Source organism: Microcaecilia unicolor, chromosome 2 (genome assembly GCF_901765095.1).
Source record: "Microcaecilia unicolor chromosome 2, aMicUni1.1, whole genome shotgun sequence".
In the NCBI taxonomy this organism is placed as follows: Eukaryota; Metazoa; Chordata; class Amphibia; order Gymnophiona; family Siphonopidae; genus Microcaecilia; species Microcaecilia unicolor.
Genome location: NC_044032.1, coordinates 576,193,089 through 576,220,180, shown reverse-complemented (window position 1 = coordinate 576,220,180; position 27,092 = coordinate 576,193,089). Strand labels below are relative to the sequence as shown.

General features: G+C 44.2%; 1 protein-coding gene across 1 annotated transcript in view; it reads left to right on the top strand.

The window, feature by feature from the left end:
• TRAPPC11 (trafficking protein particle complex 11) overlaps positions 1–27,092 on the top strand; it is a 179,683-nt gene that overhangs the window by 111,536 nt on the left and 41,055 nt on the right. Inside the window, exons 21-22 of the mRNA XM_030191512.1 lie at positions 10,319–10,467; positions 22,449–22,570. Coding sequence (XP_030047372.1) covers positions 10,319–10,467; positions 22,449–22,570 — 271 coding nt within the window. The remainder of the gene's footprint in view (positions 1–10,318; positions 10,468–22,448; positions 22,571–27,092) is intronic.

Sequence of the window (27,092 nt, the reverse complement as noted above, 5' to 3'; positions counted from 1 at the left end):
GTCTGGAGGGTACCTCCAATCAAGCTCCGAAGGCCAGTTCGAGTGGCGCTTCCGCTCGAGCCTCCGATCCCTGTCCAAAGGGTGTGTTCTGTCAAGCCTCAGTTAAAGTCCAGTTCGCGGGGCGCTCCCAGCCAAGCTCCTGAGTCCAGTTTGAGGGGCCCTGCCAGTCAAGCTTCTGATACCAGTCCGGGTCCCGGTCCCGGTTCAGCGCCTGTCCAGAGTTCCCGCTCCAGTCAAGACTCTGATTGTAGTCCGGGTCCCAGTCCCGGTTCAGCTCCTGTCCAGAGTTCCCGCTCCAGTCAAGACTCTGATTCAAGTCCGGGTCCCAGTCCCGGTTCAGCTCCTGTTCAGTCCGAAGCAATAGCTGAGAGAAGATGTGTTCAACGGCTTGGGGCCCGGAGAAACCCATTTTCTGCATTTCAGCCTGCTAGCATGCTCTGGGGATCCCAGGGCCGTCTCCTCTTGAACCCTGCTCGGCAGACGCTGCCTGAAGCTAATGTTAGAGAGACGTCCCAGTCCGGCCAGAGGGGGGCGCCCAGCCTTGCAGCTGAATCTGCTCCAAGTTCCAGTTCCAGCCAAGATGCTGAGCCTGCTCCGAGTTCCAGTTCCAGCCAAGATGCTACACCTGCTCCAAGTTCCAGTTCCAGCCAAGATGCTGAGCCTGCTCCAAGTTCCAGTTCCAGCCAAGATGCTGAGCCTGCTCCGAGTTCCAGTTCCAGCCAAGATGCTGAGCCTGCTCCGAGTTCCAGTTCCAGCCAAGATGCTACACCTGCTCTAAGTTCCAGTTCCAGCCAAGATGCTGAGCCTGCTCCAAGTTCCAGTTCCAAACAAGATGCTGAGCCTGCTCCGAGTTCCAGTTCCAGCCAAGATGCTGCATCTCAGACTCTAAGCCGGCATAGTGGTTGCCCAAAAAGACTTCCTGGTTTCAAGGGCCACTCCTCTTTTCAAGTTCCAGTTGTGCTTGCTACTGCCAGTCCAGTGATTCATGTTGGTGTGTTGAAGCCCATCAGGAGGTTTCACCACACTTACCCTTGGACACCTGAATCCCCTGTGGGGACCGGGAGGGGGGTCTTGAGGGGGAGGTACTGTCACGACTATGGCCGTGACCACCCTCATACTTACCCTGTTTCAGGGAGTCAGTGGCTGTGCTGGCTTCTGCTGGTCTCTGTGTCTGTCTCTGTCTTAGTTTCTCTCTGGCTCTGTGTGCTGATTGCCCTACTGAATCTCACCTGTGTGGGCTTTGCCTCTTCCAAGATGGCTGCCGCCTCTTCGTCTCTGCCAGTATCCAAGATGGCTCCCGCTGTTACTTTCTATGGGATGCCTGCTCTGAGTGTCAAGCCTCTGTTTGGTTGCAAGGCGATTGCTGCACCTGTGGCTCTGGTCTGGATGGGCTTTATTAGTCACCTGAAGACTACAGTCCTGGCCTTTGCATTGCCATTCCCTCCGCAGTGCCTTAGGTCCCGAGGTTAGTGTGCTGTTAGCACCGTTTTGCTTTCCTTGTTATTTGTTCTGTGGGTCTCCTACCCTTCTGTGGGTTTTCAGCCCTTCGGTGTTTATTGCTTGTGGGTTTCCAGCCCTTCTGTGTTTGTAGCCTGTGCCTAGCTCTGCTAGTTCTCTGTGTTTGTTTCCAGTGCATGGTTAGTTAGGTTCTTTGTGTTTGTTTCCAGTGCATGATTAGTTAGTGCTAGTTCTCTGTGTTTGCTCCTAGTGTTAGACTAGCCAGCTTAGGCACCGTCTGTTTGTTAGCTTGCGTTCAGCTTTCCTAGTTCTCTGAGTTTGCTCTGTGTTTGTTCCTAGTGTTAGATTAGCCAGCTTAGCTCCGTCTGGTTTGTAGCCTGTGCCTAGCTCTGCTAGCTCTCTGTGTTTGTTTCTAGTGTTAGATTAGCCAGCTTAGCTCCGTCTGGTTTGTAGCCTGTGCCTAGCTCTGCTAGTTCTCTGTGTTTGTTTCCTGTGTATGACTTGTTAGCTTGGGCACAGCTTTGTGGTTAGCTGGTGTATAGCTTTACTAAGTCCCCTGAGTTTGCTCTGTGCATGTTTCCAGTGTATGACTTGTTAGCTTGGGCACAGCTTTGATGTTAGCTGGTGTATAGCTTTACTAAGTCTCCTGAGTTTGTTCTGTGTATGTTTCCAGTGCATGACTTGTTAGCTTGGGCACAGCTTTGTTGTTAGCTGGTTTATAGCTGTTCTAGTCTCCTGAGTTTTGCTCTGTGTATGTACCTGTGTATGACTGGTTGCCTGGGTATAGCTTTCCTACTAGCTTGTACAGTTGACTATGTCTTCTTGTGTTTAGCCTGCTGGGTTTCCGTGTGTGTTTCTTTTGCTTCTGGAGCTTCTGCCCTTGTTCTACCTGTTGCCAGTTCTCCTTGATACTGAGGCTCCAGCCGTAGTCTTGTTCCTTGTCCTGACCATTGCTTGGAATCTGCCTGCTGCCGGAACACGGACTTTCTCTGCCTTGCCTTCGCCTAGGTGCCAGGGGGCACCCCTGGACCTTCCTTCCTGTTGTTCCTGTAAGTCCTACCGGCTGCCAGAACCTGAGGGCTCAACCCGAGGGGGAGGCAGTCAAGTGTAGGTGAAGCCTAGGTCCAGGATGTTCCAGTTCCGTTCCAGTGTGTTCCAGTCCAGCGGGTTTCACTCCTGTATGTTCCTGTCCAGTGGGGCCACTCCAGTGTGTCCGGTCCAGCGGGCCCCACTCCAGTGCGCACCTGTCCGGTGCGTTCCAGTTCCGAGTGTTCCGGTGTAGAACTCCAGTCCGGAGTTCCGGTCCAGTTTTGTCTCCTCTCTACCTGGAGGGTGATTTTGCCTTAAAGGACTCACAAACCCCGCGCTCCCGGGGAAGAAGCCGGGAGGTATGCAAAGGACCTCGAGAGCGCGTCCCGCATGGGCGGGCACGCGACACAAGGCCTTACTGACATGGTGCTTAATTGGTTCTGTTCATATCACACGGATAGAACCAATACTGTTCAATGGCAGAATAGCCATTCATGTCCTTATTCTTTACATAGCAGAGTCCCTCAAGGCTCCATATGCTCCCTAACTTTGTTTAACATTTCATGTCTCCCCTGCTCACTCTAATTTTGTCTCTAGACCTCACACCATTTTTGGTTATGTCAACAACATCCAAATCCTGACTAGTTTAGACTGTGACAATCTGCAAAACATAGAGGCTTATTTTCAAAGCACTTAGCCTCCCAAAGTTCCATGGAAACCTATGGAACATAGCCTCCCAAAGTGCTTTGAAAATATGCCTCATAGCCTCCCCCAACAAGAAACTGACTCCAATGCTCTAAACTCAGACTAAACTCTGATAAGTCACATGGACTTTATAATAGGACGAAAGGGCCCTTCTGCCCCTGTCTCCTTGATAGAGATGCATATTATCTTTTATTTATGCCTTAAGATCTTAGGCATTATATTAGCTGAAACAGTGAACTTTCAAGCCCAAATTTGTCATACCATCAAAAGCTGCTTTTATAAACTCATACCAATCTATTCCATTCAACACTTAATCGGCTGAGGACCCTTACACTCTGTCATAAGTTGCCTAGATTCTCCGAGAACAAGCAGGCCTTCATATTCTTATAGCTGGGTGATGTCATCTGATGGAGTCCAGTGCAGATGCTCACTAGCTATATTAACACAGAACTTCCTAGCAGCTTCCCACGTGAGCACGGGTCCCTCTGTCTTCGTTTTTCCATGGAGCAGGGAGGATGCGTTTTCGTGTCCTTAAGTGCGTACTTTTTCTCTTATGCCTTCCCATGTGGGTTTTCAGGTCATCTTGGATAACATTTTTTCTTTCAGTTAGTTACCCTTTTAATTTCTTTTTCAGCCCTTAATGTTCCTTTTATTTTTCGCATATTTCCCTTTAGTCCGGAGCCCTGACCTCAGTTTGAACCCTGCCTGTTTTTCTGGTTCAAAATTGAATTTAATTTGGCCACAATGCTTTTCTCAATATCCAAGAAGACCCCCAGTAGCTTCAAGAGGTGCACCCAGTGTAATCGGGTGATTTCCATGACAGACCCGCACAACCAGAGCATCAGGTGCCTTCAACCTGACTATGAGCCTAAGTCTTGTTCTCTCTGTTTGCAAATGCAGCTGAGGACACAGAGCATGCGGCAGGTTCAACAGGAGAAGCTGCATGGCTCCTTGAAGGCCAATACATCAACATCGACACTGGAAGCATGGACCTCAAAGACTGCGAAGGCTTCAGCATCCACTGGGAGTGCACTGGCATCAAGGTCTCCACCTCCCTCAACATCAGGCGCTGAGATTAGGCCCCCAGGACCAGTCAGCATTGCCCCCGACACTGAGGGCACATACAGGTTTAATGTCATTCTTGTTGGCACCAAAGGACACTGATGCTGTGCATCGGGGGTAGCCCAAGAAGCATAAGCATTGGTACTGACGATGCTGATGGCCTGGGAGCTCCAGGGCATCGGCATCGCCAGTACCCGAAAAGCGCTGGAACTGGGAGGAGCACTCCCTTCTTGGAAGAGGTGCCAGGTCCCCACTACCGGTCCAATATCAACACCTTCTCAGGCTGCCTCTCTTGTGGTTCCCCTGCCTTTGCCAATGCCTCCATTCAATGAGCAGTTCTGAGCCATGCTCAGGGAGGATCTGTCACAGATGCTGCAGTTGCAACCCACTCAGGTATCAAGGGCTCTTGTGCCAACTGCAAACCCAGCCAAGATTCCTCCTGAGCCTTCTTCCATGCTGGTACAGAGATCCTTGATGCTGGCACCACTCAGGGTGTCGATATTGACCTTGATGCATACAGTACCGCTTTTGACATCGGGGGGAGTTAGCTTCCAGTCAGAGAATAGGGCTGTACCTCAACACTTTTCAGGGCATGGACATAGATCCACAGGCAGGCACCTGACTATGGCGAAGAGTCCGAATGGGACCGCTCATGGGATTCATAGGAGAACCCACATTACTTCTCGGAGGAGGAATCTTATGGGATACCTTCTGACCCCTCACCATCTCAAGAGAGATGTAAATCTCCACCTAATGGAGATGTAAATCTCCACCTAATCTCCACCTGTTTTATCAGGGAGATGGCTTATGCCATCCCATTTAAGTTAGAAACAGAGGAAGAGCCCAGAGCGGAGATGTTGACTGTCCTGCACTGAATCTATCCTTAAGGATTCACTGATAAAGAACTGTGAATCTGTTCTCTCAGTGCAGGCTGCACCTAAGAAGGTGGACACACAGTACTGTATCCAAAAGGCTCCTGGATTCGATAGGGCTCAACTGCCACATCATTCTCTGGTAGTTGAATCTGCTCTTAAATGAGCTAGGAGTTCCAAGACTTATGCCTGAGGTTGGGAGGCCAGGATACTAGACTCACTTGGGAGGAAAACTTTTCAGGCCTCAATGCGCATTACCCACAACCAGTCCTACCAACTCTACACAAGCCCTCTACTTTCAATCTTTAGTACACAGTACACTAAGTCTTGCGGATACTCTCCCACAGGAGCAGGCCTCAGAGCTGTGCCAGACGTATTTAGCTGGGACACCTGTGACTCTTTGTTGACATATTGTCCAGACTCTCTGCTGTGGGTTTATGGATGCCCAGATTCTCTGCCGTGGGTTTATGGATGCCCAGACTCTCATGGCTGCATGTCTCTGACCTGGAAACAGTGGTGCAGCAGAGGTTGGTAGATGTTCCTTGCCAAGGTGACAACTTATTTGGAGATAAGGTGGAAGAGGTTACCAACCTCATAAAGAAAAATGCGGACACCATCCAAACTCTGTCTCAGCATCATCCAGCTGCACCCTCTTCCTCACGGAGGTTCTTGAGTGGGCCTAGATGGCGAACCCACTACTCTCAAAGGCATAGATTCTTGCCGCCTTCCTGCTCTGCCCAGCACTCTTGGCCTCATCAACCCTGTTCACAGAAGCCCCAGCCAGCACCCCAGTCAAAGCAAGGTGTGAGCTTTTGACTGGCTCCAAGAGAGCATAGCCGTCCTCAAAGTAACCATCCCAGCTGGCCTACCAGTAGGCAGAAGACAGAGTTTTTGCCATCACAGGTGGCCCCTTGTAACCTGTGACCAATGGGTTCTTCAAATAGTCTGTCTAGGTTACACCCTGCATTGGCATCAAAGACCACCAAATTTCCCACCAAGAGCATCAGCACTCGGCTCTCAGCACAAGCAGGTACATGTAGAGGAAATCTCCGCCCTTCTGCAGGCCAAGATGTTCAAACCCTTGTCACCATGGGAATAAAGGAAGAGATTCTATTCCAGGTATTTTCTTGTGCCCAAGAAAACAGGGGGGATTTTGTCTCATCCTAGACTTAAAGGCCCTGAACAAATTCTTGGTCAAAAAAAAGTTCAGGATGCTTTCCCTGAGCACCCTTCTCTCCATGGTTCAGGAAAACGATTGGCTATGCTCTCTGGACTGAAAGGATTCCTATACAGTGGTGGAAATAAGTATTTGATCCCTTGCTGATTTTGTAAGTTTGCCCACTGACAAAGACATGAGCAGCCCATAATTGAAGGGTAGGTTATTGGTAACAGTGAGAGATAGCACATCACAAATTAAATCCGTAAAATCACATTGTGGAAAGTATATGAATTTATTTGCATTCTGCAGAGGGAAATAAGTATTTGATCCCCCACCAACCAGTAAAAGATCTGGCCCCTACAGACCAGGTAGATGCTCCAAATCAACTCGTTACCTGCATGACAGACAGCTGTCGGCAATGGTCACCTGTATGAAAGACACCTGTCCACAGACTCAGTGAATCAGTCAGACTCTAACCTCTACAAAATGGCCAAGAGCAAGGAGCTGTCTAAGGATGTCAGGGACAAGATCATACACCTGCACAAGGCTGGAATGGGCTACAAAACCATCAGTAAGACGCTGGGCGAGAAGGAGACAACTGTTGGTGCCATTAGTAAGAAAATGGAAGAAGTACAAAATGACTGTCAATCGACAAAGATCTGGGGCTCCACGCAAAATCTCACCTCGTGGGGTATCCTTGATCATGAGGAAGGTTAGAAATCAGCCTACAACTACAAGGGGGGAACTTGTCAATGATCTCAAGGCAGCTGGGACCACTGTCACCACGAAAACCATTGGTAACACATTACGATATAACGGATTGCAATCCTGCAGTGCCCGCAAGGTCCCCCTGCTCCGGAAGGCACATGTGACGGCCCGTCTGAAGTTTGCCAGTGAACACCTGGATGATGCCGAGCGTGATTGGGAGAAGGTGCTGTGGTCAGATGAGACAAAAATTGAGCTCTTTGGCATGAACTCAACTCGCCGTGTTTGGAGGAAGAGAAATGCTGCCTATGACCCAAAGAACACCGTCCCCACTGTCAAGCATGGAGGTGGAAATGTTATGTTTTGGGGGTGTTTCTCTGCTAAGGGCACAGGACTACTTCACCGCATCAATGGGAGAATGGATGGGGCCATGTACCGTACAATTCTGAGTGACAACCTCCTTCCTCCACCAGGGCCTTAAAAATGGGTCGTGGCTGGGTCTTCCAGCACGACAATGACCCAAAACATACAGCCAAGGCAACAAAGGAGTGGCTCAGGAAGAAGCACATTAGGGTCATGGAGTGGCCTAGCCAGTCACCAGACCTTAATCCCATTTAAAACTTATGGAGGGAGCTGAAGCTGCGAGTTGCCAAGCGACAGCCCAGAACTCTTAATGATTTAGAGATGATCTGCAAAGAGGAGTGGACCAAAATTCCTCCTGACATGTGTGCAAACCTCATCATCAACTACAGAAGACGTCTGACCGCTGTGCTTGCCAACAAGGGTTTTGCCACCAAGTATTAGGTCTTGTTTGCCAGAGGGATTAAATACTTATTTCCCTCTGCAGAATGCAAATAAATTCATATACTTTCCACAATGTGATTTTCCGGATTTAATTTGTGATGTGCTATCTCTCACTGTTACCAATAACCTACCCTTCAATTATGGGCTGCTCATGTCTTTGTCAGTGGGCAAACTTACAAAATCAGCAAGGGATCAAATACTTATTTCCACCACTGTACCACATTTTGATACTTCCCAGTCACAGGAAGTATCTCAGATTTTGAATGAGGAAGCACCATTACATAGTAACATAGTAAATGACAGCAAATAAAGACCTGTACAGTCCATCCAGTCTGCCCAACAAAACAAACTCATAGTATAAGGTATGATGTGGTATTACATATGTATACTTGATCTCGATTTGTCCTTGCCATTTTTAGGGCACAGACCGTAGAAATCTGCTCAATTACTGGTGTTGCCATCTAATCGCCGCTAAGTTTCTTTGGTTCCATGTCTTCTATACAGGATTTTTTAATTCTGTTACCATTTTCATCTCCGTGAAAAAATATTTCCTGACATTATTCCTGAGTCCCCCCTGTAACCTCAGTTCACGTCCTCCAAGTTCTACCAGCTTCCCGTCTCTGGAAAAGGTTTGTTTGTAGATTAATATCTTTCAAATATTTGAATGTCTGTATCATATCACTCCTGTCTCACCTTTCTTCCAGAATATACGTGTTCATGTCCTCAAGTCTCTCCTCATAAGTCTTGTGATGCGAACCCCATACCATTTTTGTCTCTTTTCTCTGAACTGCTTCAAGTCTTTTTACATCCTTACAAGATACGTCCTCCAAAACTGACCACAGTACTCTAAGTGGGGCCTATTATCCTAGCATTTGTTGTTTTTTGATGAGTCTGGTAGCTAGGGATTCCCAGCTGTGTGAATACAAAGGCCTGCTTGTCCTTGGAGAAAGCAGTTACCTGTAACAGGTGTTCTGGCTACTAGTCTCGCACAAAATATCTTTCAAGATCCTCTTCTTGCTACATAGGACACACTATTCAAGGACCCCTTGCTACCTTTCACAATTACTCATACCATACCTCCCATCCAGGAATCTCAGATCCTTTCAAACCAGCCACCTCATTATTCTGTTCTTCAGAATCGTCCATTTTGACTTTATACATACAAGAATATTGTAATAATTAGGGGCTCATTTTCAAACAGAAAAATGTGCAAAGAAGTGGCACAAAGTAACAGATGGACCTTTTTATTTTTTTGCCAAAATGTCCAAATCGCTATTTTCAAAACCTGTTTTTAAGATATTTTTCTATGCAGTTCATCCAAATCACAAGGGGGCGTATTGGAGGTGGGATTTGGGTATTCCCAAAACTTTGACTTTTTTCAACCATAATGGAACAAAGCAAAACATCCAGGGCTGAAAGTTAGATGTTATGGTCTAGACCTTTTTCATGCACAACTAGGTCACAAAAAGGTGCCCTAAATGACCAGGTATGCACTGGAGGGATTAAGTCATGACCCCTCATACTCCCTTAGTGGTCACTGACCCCCTTCCACTCCCCAAAGATGTGAAAGAAACAGTACATACCAGCCTTTATGACAACTTCAGATGTTATGGCCAGTCCTATTAGAGTAGCAAGCAGGTCCCTTGAGTAGCCTAGTGGTCTATGCAGCAGTGCACTGTAGAGAAGGGATACCAGGCCCACATCCCATTCTAACTGATACACTTGTAGTGGAATGTGTGAGCCCTCCAAAACCCAAGAAAAACCTACTGTACCTACATATAGGTGACACCTGCAGACATAAGGGCTATTGCAGTGGTGTTTTGTTGGGTACAGTAGGTTTTTCGTAGGTTTTGGAGGGCTCACCATACAATATATAAGGGGGGTAGCAGTAAGATGTGTACCTGGAAGTTTTTATGTGAAGTCCACTGCAGTGTCCCCTAGGGTGCCCTACTGCTCTGCTGGGTTATCTATGTGGCCTGTTTTAGTGCGTTTTGCTTTGAACTCTTTTTTTTTTTTTTTTTTTAATGGTCCAAAACGATAGATGCACTGAGCACAAAGAAATCTAGCAAAAGGCCATTTTTGAAACAAAAAGATAAATGTTTTTCTGGCTCGAAAATTGCTATGCTTGCACTTGATTTTTGGACGTTTTGAGCAGAACGTCCAAAATCGGACTTAGACGTCATATCAAAAATGCCCCTCTATGTATAACTGATCCTACCCTCTAGCCACCAGCCTAATATTGGACGGATAGTCTTTAAAAACTATGGGTAGCACCAAAAAATGCAGACACATTTTTGGGGAGAGGTAATGAAATGGCAAGGGTACCAGGAAGGAAACTCCCTGGGCTGCACAAGAAGAAAGAATAGAGAAGAGTACTGGGGTGACCTAGAGAGGTGAGGGGAAGGGTGGTGTGATTGGTGGGGGCTGTATATCCTTTGATATATTTTCATCAGGTTGTAACCAGGCATATAATCATTGTTCTAATAAACCTTAGAATGCTGTGTATTTATTTCCTCATTTCTAGGATAATTTCCAGAGTTCCAAAGATTTCTGTTCAGTTACGGCATGAGCCACCAGCTCTGACTAATGAGATGTACTGCTTGTTTGTAACTGTGGAGTCACAGGAGAAAACTGTAATCAAGGATGTGAAACTTACTGCTGGTTTAAAACCAGGTAAATGTTTTCTTGTTCAATTACCTCTGCTTTACTATTATAAATTAGATTTTGTTGTTGCTACTAAGACTGTATTAAAACACATCCCATATATTAGAGGGCTTCTGCACCAGCACTGATTAGTTTAAACCTTTTCAAAATCTGGCTGCAGGAGTGTCCTAAGTGGGAATCACCCCCTGTGTGATGTGCCTCTCCCCATCCACTGAGCTGCAGCCACTACTAGAGAATGACACGGGGACAGAGCCTGGGGGGGGGGATAAAACCCGTGGGAATGAAACAGGGATGTGTCATTCTGTTCTTTGAAGCCTGTTAATGAACTGGACCATTATTTATGTTTGAGTGATACAAATGACGATATTTAGATTTTTTTGGAAAAACAAGCAAACATGCTGGCCACAACTGGCAAAATTTGCATGGGGGATCCTGTACATTCCTGCTACCAGCACATCTTCTCTTGCAGGAAGGACTGTGGAAGACAGGAGCTCTAGGCTGAATCCTGAGACTGTTGCTGACTTATTCTTCCACAGATTAAAAAATCATAACAGTGCTTCCTAGGGCATATTTCTCCCCCACTAGGGCATACAGAACAGGTTCTATTTTGTACCCCTGGACATTTTTAACGGGGTGGATTAGTATTCCTTGGGGTAGTAGAAGTCAGTTATTGTTGGAGTTGGAAGGGTAGAGGGTGCAGGTGTTGGGGGGGGGGGTTATTATAGTTGTTTATTGTTATTGTTTTCTACAACAATTGCACAATATATTCCTTTTAATACTTTAATAAAAAGAGTAAAATATAAAACGTTTGAAACTTCTGCAGAAGAGGACAGAGCCCGCGGGGACAGGACAGGGATGGGGACAGAACCTGCATTGATAGGATGGGGAGGGACAGGGATGAGGACAGAACCTGCAGGGGGTAGGGTAGGGACAGACAGAACCCACTGGGATGGGGTGGGGATATGGAAAGACTTTGTCCATATGTCATTCTCTAGCCACTACAAGGGAGACAATGATTTTTTTTTTCTTTTCTTTTTTGTGCCCCTGTCTTCCTTTTTCCCTGTGCAGCTGTACTGCTCACACAACCCACAGGACAGTCCTGTCTGGCTGTTTTTGTTTCTATCCTACTGTGGAGAAGAAAATTATTTTTAAAAAATTGTATTAAAACTTCAGTCATGGGTTCTTCTGCTCTAAGCACTTCCAGTAGCTTTTAAAATAAGGATAAACAGTTTCATTCCTAACATAACTCCTGTTTAGAAGTGGAGGAAAATTACCATTAACAGGAATCCCCATATAATTCTGTACTAGTGTTATGAATTTCTAAGTAATTGGTATGTTATGGACTCGTATTTCTTTTGTAACAAGATTGTATTGCTGCTTGTGTTTTGAAACTTCCAATAAAATATAAAACAGAAGTGGTTAGAGAAGCACTTTGAATGGACTTAGTCAACATTGCTGCGTGTGAACCACTAGTGTGGCTTGATAAGAGGCCCTGAAATTGTTAATACGCTGGGGCAGGGAATTACCTACTATGGTAGAACCTAATTACACCATTGGAAAAAAGGTGTGAACTCAAATCCAAACAGTACTATTTTCCAAGGTCATACTATTTCCATTTCCAGGAAAGATAGTCATATTATTAGCCTGTGCTAACTAGAACATAAAATTATTACAATGCTAATGATATTATTTATATACCACATATAAGCATGAAAGCCATCATAAACTGTAGTATATATTTGCTTTTTTGAGGTTGATGCCCCTGTACAAGTCATTGGTGAGGCCCCAATTGGAGTATTGTGTTCAGTTTTGGAGGTTGTATCTTGCTAAGGATATAAAAAGACTTGAACTGGTTCAGAGAAAAGCAACAAAAACAGTATGGGGTTTGCATAGCAAGACCTACGAGGAAAGACTTGCTGACCTGAACATGTATACTCTGGAGGAAAGGAGAAATTGAGGTGATGTGACATACAAACGTTCAAATATTTGAAAGGTATAAATTCTCAGACAAACATTTTTCAGAGACGGGAAGGTGGTAGAAGTAGAGGACGTGAATTGAGGTTGAAAGGGGGCCGACTCAGGAATAATGTCAGGAAGTATTTTTTTCACTGAGAGGGTGGTAGGTACCTGGAATGCCCTTCTTCGAGAAGTGGTGGAGATGAAAATGGTAACAAAAGAAAGGGAACAAAGTACAAACTAAAGTCCAAACAAAAAAACAGCACCACGGGCCTTTAAAAATGGAACACAGTTCTTTAATGAATGAGCCTTGACGAAAAGACCCGACACGGGCCGTGTTTCGGTGACTAGCACCTGCGTCAGGGGTCTACATAGAATACAAAACACAGAAATAATATATTTAAAAAAAATTTTTAACATATAATGAATAAAACCAAAGATTAATATTTAGACTCATCAAGCATACATATATAAGCCTATGTAAACACCTAAAGCATTTAATATTTTAACATTCTCATATATTATTATATAGTAATTTGAAAATAAATGGATAATTAATCAAAACAAAAATGGTAACTCACCACAGTGATGACGTGGAAAACTTGGGGAATAATTCGAATATATTCCTCTACAATATATTATTCCTTACTTTTGGACAAAAAATTTTTTTCATATATTAATATTATATGTTTAAAACACTTATTTTAATTATTTATATTATATAAAAAGGTCATATTATATAATACTGGTTGTATCTAAATTTCATATTCATAAAAGCTTAAACTAACAGATCAAAAATAATTATTATTTTAAAAACATTTTAAAATGTACAATAAATATCAAACATTACACTGATAATATTATAAACCTTCAAAAACATTCAAATCAGCACAGAAATGAATAAATATATAAATCCTCAAATATAGAAAACCAAAAACTATTATATCTAGTGACATTACTTGATCTTAATTTTTTTTAAAAACCATTTTGTCACTATTCAAAATGCCATTTGCGTAATTGATTGCAATTGGCAGATAACAAGATAAATAACAAATTCAAAAGTGTTTTTTTCATTGACTAAAGTAGCATTAGCAGTTACAGATAAAATTGGCAGATAGCAAAATAAGTGTACCCAGAGCTCCAAACAATAAATAAGTAAACGGAGATTAGGTAGCAACACCGCTAATTGTGAAGCAAAGCCAGTGCTGGGCAAGACTTCTACGGTCTGTGCCCTGATCGTGGCTTAATAGATTTGAATAGACTGCAGTGCAGCTGTTCAGGGACTTCAACAACTTCAGAAATTTAGAACAAGGACAGTGCTGGGCAGACTTCTACAATCTGTGCCCTGAAAATGGCAAGATCGAATCAAGATCCGATATACATATGAAGTATCACATCATACCATATGTAATGAGTTTATCTTGTTGGGCAGGTCTTTATCTGCCATCATCTGCTATGTTACTATACCATATCCCTTTTCTTATGTTATATTGTAACTGTAATTTTTAAAAATAAAAAACTAGCAGTACAAGATATATCTAAAACATAAGAATTATACATAAACACAAAAAGTTAAAACCCAACATGGCTATGTTTCGGCATAACACCTGCATCATAGGTATATTTTAAAAAACACTAAAAACAGTAGCAATGCCACACTTTCAACACCAGCGCTAGAGAAGAGAGAAGGAAACAAAAATGTTAATGTCTCTTAAAAACATACTTCAATAAACTGTTTTAAAAAAATTACTAACGGTTCACTCACACACAAAGATCAGCAAAGTGCCCAATTGGGTGGTTGGGCTATCATCACAGGCATATCAGTCGCCTAAGAGAGCAGCAAAGTTTTGTTCATCTAATAGCACATGCAGCCGAGAAACAAACAAGACAGTCCTTGTATTTAGGCTTGGGGCCCTGTTACTAAGCAGTGCTAAGGGTGCGCTAGGGTTTTTAGCACACGCTAATGATTAGCACATGCTAAACAAGTCGCCCATAGAAACATATGGGTGACTCTAGTGTTTAGTGAGCACTAAAAACACTAGCACACCTTAGTAAGCAGGGCCCTTAGAGTACCTTGCTTAATGAAAATATAAAGAAAAGATGTTAGAAAGTAATTTTAAAGAATTACAAAAATATTGTTGAAAAAAATCTGATATCTTAAAAAAAAAAAAAAGCAAGGCTCTATACATCTAAAAGGAGATGGCGCTACAGGAAAGGAAAAGCAGTATAACAAATGAAACACAATTCATGTTACAAATGTTTAAAAAAAAACTTGTATGGGACCCTTTTACTGAATGGTATTAAGTCTTTAACATGGTGTTATAAGTACATAAGTAATGCCACACTGGGAAAAGACCAAGGGTCCATCGAGCCCAGCATCCTGTCCACGACAGCGGCCAATCCAGGCCAAGGGCACCTGGCAAGCTTCCCAAAAGTACAAACATTCTATACATGTTATTCCTGGAATAGTGGCTTGGGAAAACAGGCTATCACATAACGCATTAAAGTATTTTGCAGTATTTAGCTCGTTTTTGCGCACTAACCCCCTGTTTACAAAGCCGTGCAGCATGCTGACACAACCCATTCAAAGTGAATGGGCAGTGTTGGCATTACCGCATCAACAGCCATTAACGTGGCTTTGTAAATGGGAGAGGGTAAGTTCAGGTTGTTAAATTTTTTTTGTTTTTTTTTTTTGTAGAGGGACATATCATGAACAGAGAACACTATCTGGCTAGCACGTTCTGATTAGTGTATTCTAACCAGATAACGCGGACTTAACATGGAAGCAGTGCCTCCTAACAAGAGGCAGTAAGTGATTCCGTGTTAAATTTTTGCAGGTCTCATATGCTAATGACAACTTCCTTATCGTGTACTCCAGACAATTCCCGACAAATTGGTTATATGCACTCCTACCAGCAGAGGGAGACTGAGAACTAGTGACACCTGTATATAGGACTGGGTAAACCTGACCTACTCAGTATTTCTCAGTTTCCCAACAGAGGTAGGTGAGTCTGTGCCAGCCCTGCTTCTCTTTGGTTGGTGCACTGGTTTGGCCACATTTAAAAACAAATAAATAAATAAATTTATAATAAAGGAGAATATTCCAACAGGTGTTCCCAGGATCAGGGGGTTATCTTTAAAAAATAAAATAAGAAAAGTGTGTTGAGGAGAAAGAGCACTGATCTCGAGCTTTGGCCCCTGCACCTTTTGGGAGTGCACACTTTGTTGTCCTGGGTTCCTTCCCCCCTACACATGCCCTCCTTTTGGTGAGTGGTATGCCTCGGCCTCTTGCCCCACGATGCTTGGGAGGGGTACCTAGAGGCTGGCCCATGGCTTGAAGGGAGCACCATTTAAAGAACCAAAAAAAAAAAAAAACAACCGGCAAGGGGGATCCTTGGGACACGGACCCTCTGGGGTAGGAACCGTCTGCCATGCGGACTTTTAGGCACCAGGAGTTGCCATGCTTGTCTGAGATCCTGCGTGCTGTGAAGCTTTCAGAGGATCCCCCTCAGGTGACTCGGAAGGGCGACCCTCTTTTAAAGGGGGTTCGCCGGCTGCCCCAGACTTTTCCCTGTCATGAGAACTTGAGGGAGCTGGTGGAGGCTGAATGGCAGTCCACGGATTCTCCTTTGTGCATTGGTTGGGCCACTGTTCAGCTCTACCAGCTCCTTCTAGAAGACCTTGAGGCCTTTAGGGTTCCTAAGTTGGACACTTTGATGACATTAGTCACCAAGAAGACAGCCATACCAGTGGAATGTGAGGCATCCCTTATGGATCCTCAGGATCGCAGGATGGAGGCCCTGTTAAAGCATTACTTTGAGGTCTCTGCCTTGGTGTTGCAAGCAGCCATCTGTGGTGGTTATGTGTCTTGGGCATGTTTTATGTGGGCCAAGCGGTTGCCCAACTCCTCAGCGTTGTCTTCCTCGCTTTCTTTTTTTGGATATCATCAATTTGGAATTGGGTATGGCTTTTCTTTCGGATGCCTTGTATGATTTGGTCCACACTTTGGCAAAGAATCTGACTCTGGTAGTGGCTGAGCGGTGTTTCTTGTGGCTCAGGAATTGGTCGGTGGATGTGGCATCCAAGGTTCGTTTGAGTCAGCTCCCCTTCAAGGGTAATTTGCTTTTGGGGGACAAGTTGGAGAAGCTAGTTAAGAGCTTGGTAGAGTCTAAGGTTCCACAGCTTCCAGAAGATAGGTCCTGGACAGCTTCCCGTTCATTGGGTCAGGGGCATCTTCGGGAGCTTAGGAAGTATCAACCAGGCAGAGGGGTCAGTCCTCAGTGGAGTTGTTACTGCAATAGAGGGCAGTCCTTTCCTTCCTTTTGAGGTAGTCGACGTGGAGGCCAAGACAGTGCTCCAGGAGGCTCTGGAGGTGCTAGGGCTTCACACTGAAGTTTTGGGGACCCAGCCTCCGGTTGTACCTGTAGGTGGAAGATTGCAGCAGTTTTACCAGAGGTGGGTCCGGGTGACTTCAGATCAGTGTGTCTTCAATATTGTCAAAAACTACGCACTGGAGTTTTGTTGTCCTCTTCCAGATGCCTTCCTAGTGTCTCCTTGCAAGTTTCCCGTCAAGGTGGAGGCCATCCATCAGACCTTGGCGAGACTTTTGGCCATGCAGATGGTGGTTTCTGTCCCTCTGGCTGAGAGCGGTTCTGGAGATATTCCATTTATTTTCTGGTGCCAAAAAAGGAGGATTCCTTTCGTCTGATTTTGGATCTCAGCGACTATATCAGGCCTTGCGCGTTTCCCCTTTTCACATAGAGACCCTCCTTTCAGTGATCGTGGCAGTGCAACCAGGGGGGTATCTGACATCCCTGGATCTGTTGGAGGCATACCTTCAAATTCCGACTTTTCCCAGATCATCAGAGGTTTCTTCACTTTCTGGTCTTAGGAGAGCACTACCAGTTTCGAGCCATGCCCTTTGGCTTGGCTACGGCACCAAGGGCCTTCTCCAAACTGATGGTCATGGTGGCAGCCTCTCTGGCAGGAGGGCATTCTGGTGCATTCATACTTGGACAACTAATTGATTCGAGAGAAGTCAGTCGAGGAGAGCCGGACAGCCATGTCTCGGGTGGTTTATTTCCTCCTGCATCTGGGTTAGATAGTCAATGTAGCCAAGAGTCCTCTGTCCCCCGGCCAGTCCTTTGAGTATCTGGGGGCGTATTTTGACACTCGGGATGAGATGATGTGTGTTCTGGAGTCAAATGTCCATCTGCGTGGGAGATTTTGAAGATTCTGGGCTCCATGGCAGCCACCATAAAGGTTGTTTCTGGGCGAGGGCTCAGACAAGGCCCCTTCAGTCTGCCCTGATGACGTGCTGATCCACTCAGTCAGATGCAGGGTGTGGCTTCGCCGAACGGTGCGTCTCAGCCTTCAGTGGTGACTGGATCAGCGTCAACTAAGTCAGGGCATGCCCCTAGACCCTCTGGACTCGGTGTTGTTGACAACAGATGCCATTGTATCCAGTTGGGGGGGGGGGGCTCACTGTCATGGTCAAGTGGCTCACGGGTGCTGGTCGGTGGAGGAATCACAGTGGTCGATTGCTGGAGACCCAGGCGATATGGCTCACCCTGCTGGAATTTCAACAGTTGGTGCACATCCGGGATGTCCGGGTGCTATCAGACAATGTGACGGGGTCGCCTATGTCAGTCGGCAGAGGGTACGAAGAGCCCTTTTCTGGCGCAGGAAACAGCCGCTCTTATGGAAGGAGCAATTGTTGGAGGGTCCAGGTGGCTTGGCTCTGCTCTAGCTTCGTTAGTGGCTGTTCTTTGTGTTCCCTACGTGGCTGTGGTCGTGTTCTTCAGCATATTCAGGGCCACAGTGGTCAGGTAGTGCTTGTGGCTACCAACTGGCCATAACACCTATGGTATATGGATCTAGTGTGGTTGCGGATAGGTGATCCACTTCATTTTCCCATGGAGGACAGTCTACTCCGGCAGGGTCCCATTCGAATGCCTGATGTGGATCAGTTCTTGCTTAGGGCTTAGCTGTTGAGCGGGCGCAGTTGCTGAAGAAAGATTATTCCTACGGTGTTATTCATGCCCTTTTGAGTTGTAGGAAGCAGTCCATCTCATTGGCCTATGTTTGTTACATAAGTACATAAGTACATAAGTAGTGCCATACTGGGAAAGACCAAAGGTCCATCTAGCCCAGCATCCTGTCACCGACAGTGGCCAATCCAGGTCAAGGGCACCTGGCACGCTCCCCAAACGTAAAAACATTCCAGACAAGTTATACCTAAAAATGCGGAATTTTTCCAAGTCCATTTAATAGCGGTCTATGGACTTGTCCTTTAGGAATCTATCTAACCCCTTTTTAAACTCCGTCAAGCTAACCGCCCGTACCACGTTCTCCGGCAACGAATTCCAGAGTCTAATTACACGTTGGGTGAAGAAAAATTTTCTCCGATTCGTTTTAAATTTACCACACTGTAGCTTCAACTCATGCCCTCTAGTCCTAGTATTTTTGGATAGCGTGAACAGTCGCTTCACATCCACCCGATCCATTCCACTCATTATTTTATACACTTCTATCACATCTCCCCTCAGCCGTTTCTTCTCCAAGCTGAAAAGCCCTAGCCTTCTCAGCCTCTCTTCATAGGAAAGTCGTCCCATCCCCACTATCATTTTCGTCGCCCTTCGCTGTACCTTTTCCAATTCTACTATATCTTTTTTGAGATACGGAGACCAGTACTGAACACAATACTCCAGGTGCGGTCGCACCATGGAGCGATACAACGGCATTATAACATCCGCACACCTGGACTCCATACCCTTCCTAATAACACCCAACATTCTATTCGCTTTCCTAGCCGCAGCAGCACACTGAGCAGAAGGTTTCAGCGTATCATCGACGACGACACCCAGATCCCTTTCTTGATCCGTAACTCCTAACGCGGAACCTTGCAAGACGTTACTGGTGTATTTATGAAGCTTGGTATATTGAAAGGGATGTGGTTCTCCTTCGGGTCTCCATCGGTCAGCTCCTGGATTTTCTCCAGCGTGGCTTATAGAAAAGAGTTGTCACTGTCTTCCCTTCAGCTTGTTTTGGGGTCCGCTTCAAGGGCGGTCATTAGTGCTCCATCCAGATGTCACGCATTTTTTCCAGGGAGTCAAGCGATTAAGGCCTTGGGACTTACTACTACTACTACTTAACATTTCTAGATCGCTACTAGGGTTACGCAGCGCTGTACAGTTTAACAAAGAAGGACAGTCCCTGCTCAAAGGAGCTTACAATCTAAAGGACGAAATGTCAAGTTGGGGCAGTCTAGATTTCCTGAATAAAGGTATGGTGGTTAGGTGCCAAAGGCAACATTCAAGAGGTGAATTTGGTGGTGGTCGCCTTGATTAAAGCACCTTTTGAACCTCCCTGAAGGATCTTTCTGTCAAGATGGTGTTTTTGGTTGCTATCATGTCGGGAGCTGTTTCTGGTCTTCTCCCGAAGGTGTCTTTGAGGCCAGTTCCGTCCTTCCTGCCTAAGGTGATCTTCCCTTTTGACGTCAATCAGTCTATTTCTTTTCCATCCTTTTTGCGGGAAGATTCTTCATCTTTGTCTAGGCTCAAAAACCATAGGGCACTGAAGTGTTATGTTCATCAAATGGCAAAATTTTGGAAGATGGACTGTCTATTTGTGTTTGGGGGTCCACAGAAAGGGGAGTCAGTGTCTAAGGCCTCTTGCTTGCTGGATCAAGGAGACTATTTCATCCGTGTATGTGCTGTGTGGTGAGGCGGCGCCTGTGGTGTTCTGGGCACATTCCACGAGGACTCGGGCCTCCTCCTTGGTGGAGCATTCACTCATTCCTTCGAAGGATATTTGCCGTGCGGTGATTTGGTCCTCTTTTCATTCCTTTGTCAAGCGTTACTGGCTTCCATGTTGATCCGGGGACTTTCTCACCCTTGGTGAGTAGTGCATTGGTACTTCCCATTCATCGGGAATGGCCTGGAGCAAATGATAAGCAAGGAGAAATTAGATCATACCTGCTAGTTTGCAATCCTCAAGTCTCTCCAGACCATTTCTGAACCTCACCCAAGAAGAATGTGTGGATTCTAGTGTGTGCTGCGAGGTGCCTGGGGGTCTGGGAGCAGCAAACGTCAGATTTCTGTTTATTAGTATCTTGTTGGGTGGGAAATTTCTGTTGGATGCTCACTCCTGGGGGCCTACTGTTCCTATTCTTGTTGTTTAGTTTACTGTTTTAACCTATTATGCTTTGCTATTCAAAATACTGAGCAGGCCAGGGTTGCACAGTCCCTTATACAGATATCAGTAGTTCTCAGTCTCCCTCTGCTGGTAGGAGTACATGTAACCCATTCATTGGGAATGGTCTGGACAGACTGAAGGAAAGCAAATTAGCAGGTAAGATCTAATATCTCCATTAGCTCATGACTTACTTTCTAAGGCTTTTTATTTTTGTATCATGTTAACACTCTGTCACAGACACACTCTATCACACACACTCTCTCTCTCACATACACTCTGTCTGACACACTCTCTCTCTATCACACTCTATCTCTCTGTCACACACACACAGTCTCTCTCTCTCTCACTCTCTCTCTGTCTGACACACACATACACTCTGTCTCTCACACTCTCTCTCTCTCTCTCTCTCTCTCTCTCTCTCTCAAACATACACACTCTGAGGAAAACCTTGCTAGCACCCGTTTCATTTGTGTGAGAAACAGGCCTTTTTTACTAGTGACTTATAAAAATAAAAAGCCTTAGAAAGTATCATGTTAAATCTGAGCTTAGAACACAGGAAAGTCCCATATTAGAAAGAAAGAAAAGCTACAGTTTCAGCACTCTTCAGTAAAAGAGCCCCAAAAACAGAAATAGAAGGCACGCATTTTAGCTCTGGGCCCCACAGTTCGCCCAGCTTTTTATTTCTTTTGACCCCAACAGGATGGGGATTGCCATCAGGAAATGCACCATTTCTAATTGGCTGGCAGATTGCATTTCCTTCACTTATACCCAGGCTGGCTTTGAAGGGTCATGTCAATGCTTATAATGTCAGAGCCATGGCTGTGTCGGTAGCCCACTTGAGGTCAGCCTCTGTTGAAGAAAATTTGCAAACCTGCGACGTATTCTTCAGTCCACACATTCACATCACATTATTGCCTTGAGCAGGATACCCGACAGTCGGTTTGGGCAGTCAGTGTTTGCAGAATCTGTTTAGGGTCTAGAATCAAACTCCACCCTCCTAGGCCCGTTTTATTCTTTTCCAGACTGCACTCTCATTCAAACAGTATATAGTTTCAGGTTAATCTGTGTTATGTCCTCGCCATTGTGAGGCCCAGTTGACCAGTGTTTGTTGCTTTTGGTGAGCTTGGATGCCAGGGATTCCCCACTTGTGAGAATATATAAGCCTGCTTGTCCGCGGAGAAGGCAAAGGTACTTACCTGTAGCAGATGTTCTCTGAGGACAGCAGGCTTTATATTTTCACAATCCCTTCCACCTCCCCTTGGAGTTTTCTCCATTGTTATTTGTTACTTTATTTTTGGTATAGTATTAAACTGAGGAGATCACGTTCTCGCGGCAGGCGGGAAGGCAGTCCCCTATGCAGGGTGGAACGTGTCTCGTGCTCCACAAATATCTTGTTTAACTCTAGTAAATTCCAGACCTGGCAACATGGGTCGGCATCACCCACTTGTGAGAATATAAAGCCTGCTGTCCTCGGAGAATACCTGCTACAGGTAAGTACCTTCGCTTATTTTTGGACTGTGTCCCCACAGTGAGTATGTATGAGATACATCTGCATGTATGCCTCCTTTCTATGCAAATCTATCTGATGTCTGAAGCTCTCAAATACTGGAATTGCCTACCCCTATTCTAGAAGGAGCTGCAATCTGTGACCTTAGACCAGGTATTGTTGCTGTAATGTTTGGGCTAAGCAAGGGGTAGGGAGAAGTTGGGGACTTGTGGCCCTTTATCTGCAATAGAGGCCATTTGTATGGAAGAACAAAGAAAGAGTAAGAAACAAGTCAAATAAAGAAATGTTACGTGTTACTTTTTTCTTATAATTTTTGGTTTTCTGAACACAGGACAAGATGCCAATCTGACCCAGAAAACTCATGTTACTCTTAATGGAAGAGAAATTTGTGATGATTCACATCCTGCCTTGTTGACTGATATTCCTATAGGAGATTTGCAGCCAGGAGAAAAGGTAGTCTTTTTAAATCATACAGTTTTCTGTTTCTCATGTATTTTAATGTAAAAGGCATGCATATTAAGCAAGGTAAGGTGAAAAGTTTTATGTGCTGTATGTTCTGTTGTAGACATAGGGATAGCTAATCACTTTACCTTGATAGATTTGGTTACCACTGCTGCAGATTAGGTTATATATTAGGGCAGGTGGCCTATTCCAAGTTCTCTTTGCCTAGGAAGAAGTGTCTTTTGGGACATGCTGCTGTGGCTGTGAGGGGACATTTTTTGTTGCTGAATATGTCTGCTTTTCAAAGAACATGCTTTTCTTTTCATAAAGCTAAGGCGGTGGGACAACTGGGACCTTGAGACTAGAAGCAGGCATGGGTCCTGGTCATGAATAAGATGCAATGCACAGATCACAAGGCAGATCAGTCGGCTCTGTTCCATGTTTCTTGGAGGACACGGGTGCAGCTAAGGGAACAGGATAGACACATGTCATAGATGATGGGGTTGCGTTGAGAAAGTGTAGTATAACACTTCACTGGTTGACAGCTAGTTTTTTAAAACAAACAAAGGTACAGGTAAGGATGAAAAGAGCTGACATCAAGTTTGAGTCTCTTCATTAGATGTTACAGATGTTAAGGAGGAGCTGCTAGTGCTATGAAATCTAATTGAAGAGCACTTTTCCAAAACTCAGTCCTTTTTTTATTTCTCAGTTTTGAGTAATGCGATTAATTTCATTCACCAAGGCAAAATTAATTTACTCTAGCTTATTCCTGTGAGTTTTGGCACCTCTTGTTGCCACACCAAAGGCAGATAAGACACAAATGATATTATTTATCATTGCTTCATTTAAATCCAAAAGCAACTTCTGCAGTTTATAATTTAATTCACTTGCCAGTTGTCTAAAGATGTGTTAGGTTTTTACATATTGATACTAGCATTTTATAGATACTGTTCCATCTAGTTAGAACAGCCTGTTGAAGGCTAGTCTCCAGCTTTTAGAGAATGATACAGGGATAAAGTTTATCCCTGTCCCTACAGTTAATGGTGTGTCCCCATCCCCATGTCATTCTGTACTGTAGGGTTAGTGTTAGTGAGGTGATATGCTGTTTGTTTTATGCCACACATGTCTTAGCATTGAGACCTCCTCAGCCCACAAAAACACCCACCTGTGTGCAGGTCCCCTCATTTTTTCTTTACAAGTGCAATGTGGCATATCGTATGTCTTTTCTTAAGCAGTGGCTTCCTTCTTGCTACCTTCCCCTACAGGCCATTTTGTGAAAGGATTTTGAAATTGTTAAAAAGTCGACCATCCTTAGCATTTTCCTTAAACTACATTGACTGACTTTGAAAGGACTGCCCAATCAAGTCAGCATCTTGGCGATGACAAACTCTTTCCACTTTACACAATTAGCAAATTCTTTCTAAAGGCTATTAGCTATTGAAAAATGTTCAGATTAATCAAAATTAATTAATCAAAATTAGGAAGACTCCTAAAAAAATCAACACTGGACCATCAATACTCACCAGAAACTATCACAAAATTAATCAAATTCATCTTAACTCACAACTACTTCCACTTTAACAATGATATCTATCTGCAAATAATGGGCACTGCGATGGGCACCAGGACAGCACCCCAATATGCCAACCTTTTTATGGCTGAGCTGGAAGAGACATTTCTGAATACACACCAGACCAAACCTCTAAAATACTACCAGTACATCGATGACATTTTTATGATTTGGACGGAGGGTGAAGAAACTCTGAAACAATTTTATTCTGCATTCAATACATACCATCCTACAATCAGATTCAAAATTGACTACTCCCCAGAAAAAGTCAATTTTTTGGACACCACGGTCTCAATCAGTGATGGCTGTATACAAACATCTGTATACAAGAAACCCACAGACAGATGTAGCTATCTCCACAACTCCAGCTTCCATCCTTCACATACAAAAAGATCCATCATTTACAGCCAAGCCACAAGATACCACCGTATCTGCTCTGACCCAGGGGACAGAGACAGACACCTTAAAACCCTGACTGAATCCTTCAAACAGAAGGGCTACAACCCCAAAATAATCTCCAAGAATATTGCCTCCTCCCTCAAAACACCCAGGGAGAATCTGCTACAGTACAAAAAGAAAAGATCCACAGACAGAATCCCGCTTGTAGTGACATACAATCCAGAGCTGGAAAAACTGAGGAAAATCATAAGAGATCTACAACCTATACTCCAGGAGGATGAATTACTGAAAGAGATATTCCCATCCCACCAGTACTGGCCTTCCGACAGCCACCCAATTTAAAACACAAGCTAATCAGAAGTAAACTTCCTTCACAGACTGAAAAGGAACAGAAGGGCACACTTCCCTGCAATTTATCCAGTTGCAAACTATGCCAAAATATTTCACAGGACCCCAAAGTCATCCACAAAGGAAAGATATTCAACATAAAGGGATCTTTCACTTGCTCATCTTCCAATGTGGTATATATCATTCAGTGTAAAAAATGTATGAAGGATGCTATATTGGAGAAACAGGCCAGATGCTTAAGACAAGATTCAATTTACATAGACATCATATAAACAATGCTGGTGCCAGCAGGGTTCCCACACCTGTTGGGCAACATTTTACAAGACCAGGACACTGCACCAGTGACTTCACAGTGAGAATCCTCAAAGGTAACTTTAAAACCATACAAGAACGTAAGACCTTTGAAGTCAGAATGATTGAATATTTTAACACCCAACAGAAAGGACTTAACAAGGACCTGGGGTTCCTAGCCCATTATAAACCATAAAGCTGTATGTCTCTGTTGATCACCCTCCCCTCACCTATCCACACCCACCCTGTTAGAATACCAATGATATGCTTTGATGTCCCCATGCATACTTCCTACCCACCCCCATCCTCCCACCCTGTCAGACTGTCATAGCAATGCTTGAATGTTCTCACTTATATACACTGTCAGCTAGCACATTTGCTTATTTCCGATCTGACGAAGAAGGGCAACCTTCGAAAGCTAATCAAGAAATGTATTAAGTTATGTCCAATAAAAAAGGTATCATCTTATTTTCTTTTCCATGTTTTATTTTGTTTGATTTCTATTGATAACCTTGCTCAAACCAAATTCAAAGAAGGTACAAATCATCAGAGGAAATGTTATTGCCATCTCATTCTATAAATCTTTCCTTTATCTGGTCTGAGGACTGCTTCATAATAAAAAATTGCTTAACCTCAATAAGTGGCCCTTTTACCAAGCTGCGGTAAAAAGTGCCTGCAGTAGTGTGGGTGTGTGGAATTGCCGCTCTCCAAGCCACTTTTTACCGTGGCAAGAAAAAGGCTATTTTTTAAACAGAGGTCATTAATGGCCATGCGCTAATATAAAAGTGAAGAACTTGAAGTTAACAGACCCAATTGAAGGAGGCACTGGCGTCCCTGAGGAAGGACCTGAAACGGAAATTTCTGTCGGACGTAGAGGAATGGACAGTGGAAATTGCAACAAAATTGGAAAGCTAAGTTTTGCTGCTGTCCTTTTTCAAACTTTCCAGTGCTCAGTATATTTTGTTAGTTTGGATTCTTTGAAGGAAGGAAGACTAAATTTGAATTTCTGGGAGAGAGATGATCCCGGATTTTTTGTTCTTTTTTGAGGGTCTATTTTTGTATTGGATATCTTGGAACAAAAAAATATATATAAAAAATTTCATATTAAAAAACAGATTTATAGAGAGGTGTGGGACGTTACACAATTTAATCTAATTTTCACTCACACAAATATAGGGGGCTTGAAGTAAGAGAGTACCACATGATGTATAGAGCTCAAAAGTGAGCCGCACTACATCGGCTAGACTCACTGAAAGATATGCTCGGCTGTATGTACAGCCTATACTGAACTCTCTTTTCAAGTAGTACATAAAATAAAACAAAAAATCTCTAGCCATATTTTTGGTGGAGGCATTTGTTCCAAGACATCGGATCTTATCATTCTTATTATTTTTGTTATAGGATTGACTATTTTGGACTTTGAAATTACATTGTCTCTCCTGTTGGGATTTTTTATTATATTAATATAAAAATTGGCACACTGCCATTTACTGCCTGAGCCCTTTCTGCCTGTAGGCGGTAATGGCTCAAGTGCTAACCTGACAGTAATTGGGCCAGGCATGCCTACTCTGCCCCTCGCTAGAAAATACAAAATTATTTTCTGGCATGACAAACACAAAACTACCACCGGGCGTGTGCTACCCACACAGTAGCCTTACCATCGGTTGGTAAAAGGGTCCCTAAGACTTGCTCAGGGCAGATATTAATTCAAAATTAGGCAGGAAGGTTTTGTCCTGATAAAAGGGTAAATGGAACAGTTGTGTGTTTTATTTTAATTATATTTAAAAATGATGGGCTCATAGTTTCTACTTTATGGTAGATATTGAAAGCCATTTATCCTGATTAATGGTATAGGTGCAGCTCTTTGTAAATTATTCAGTGGCACTAGCCAGATTGTGCCACTGAACACCCTTACAGGCCACCTCG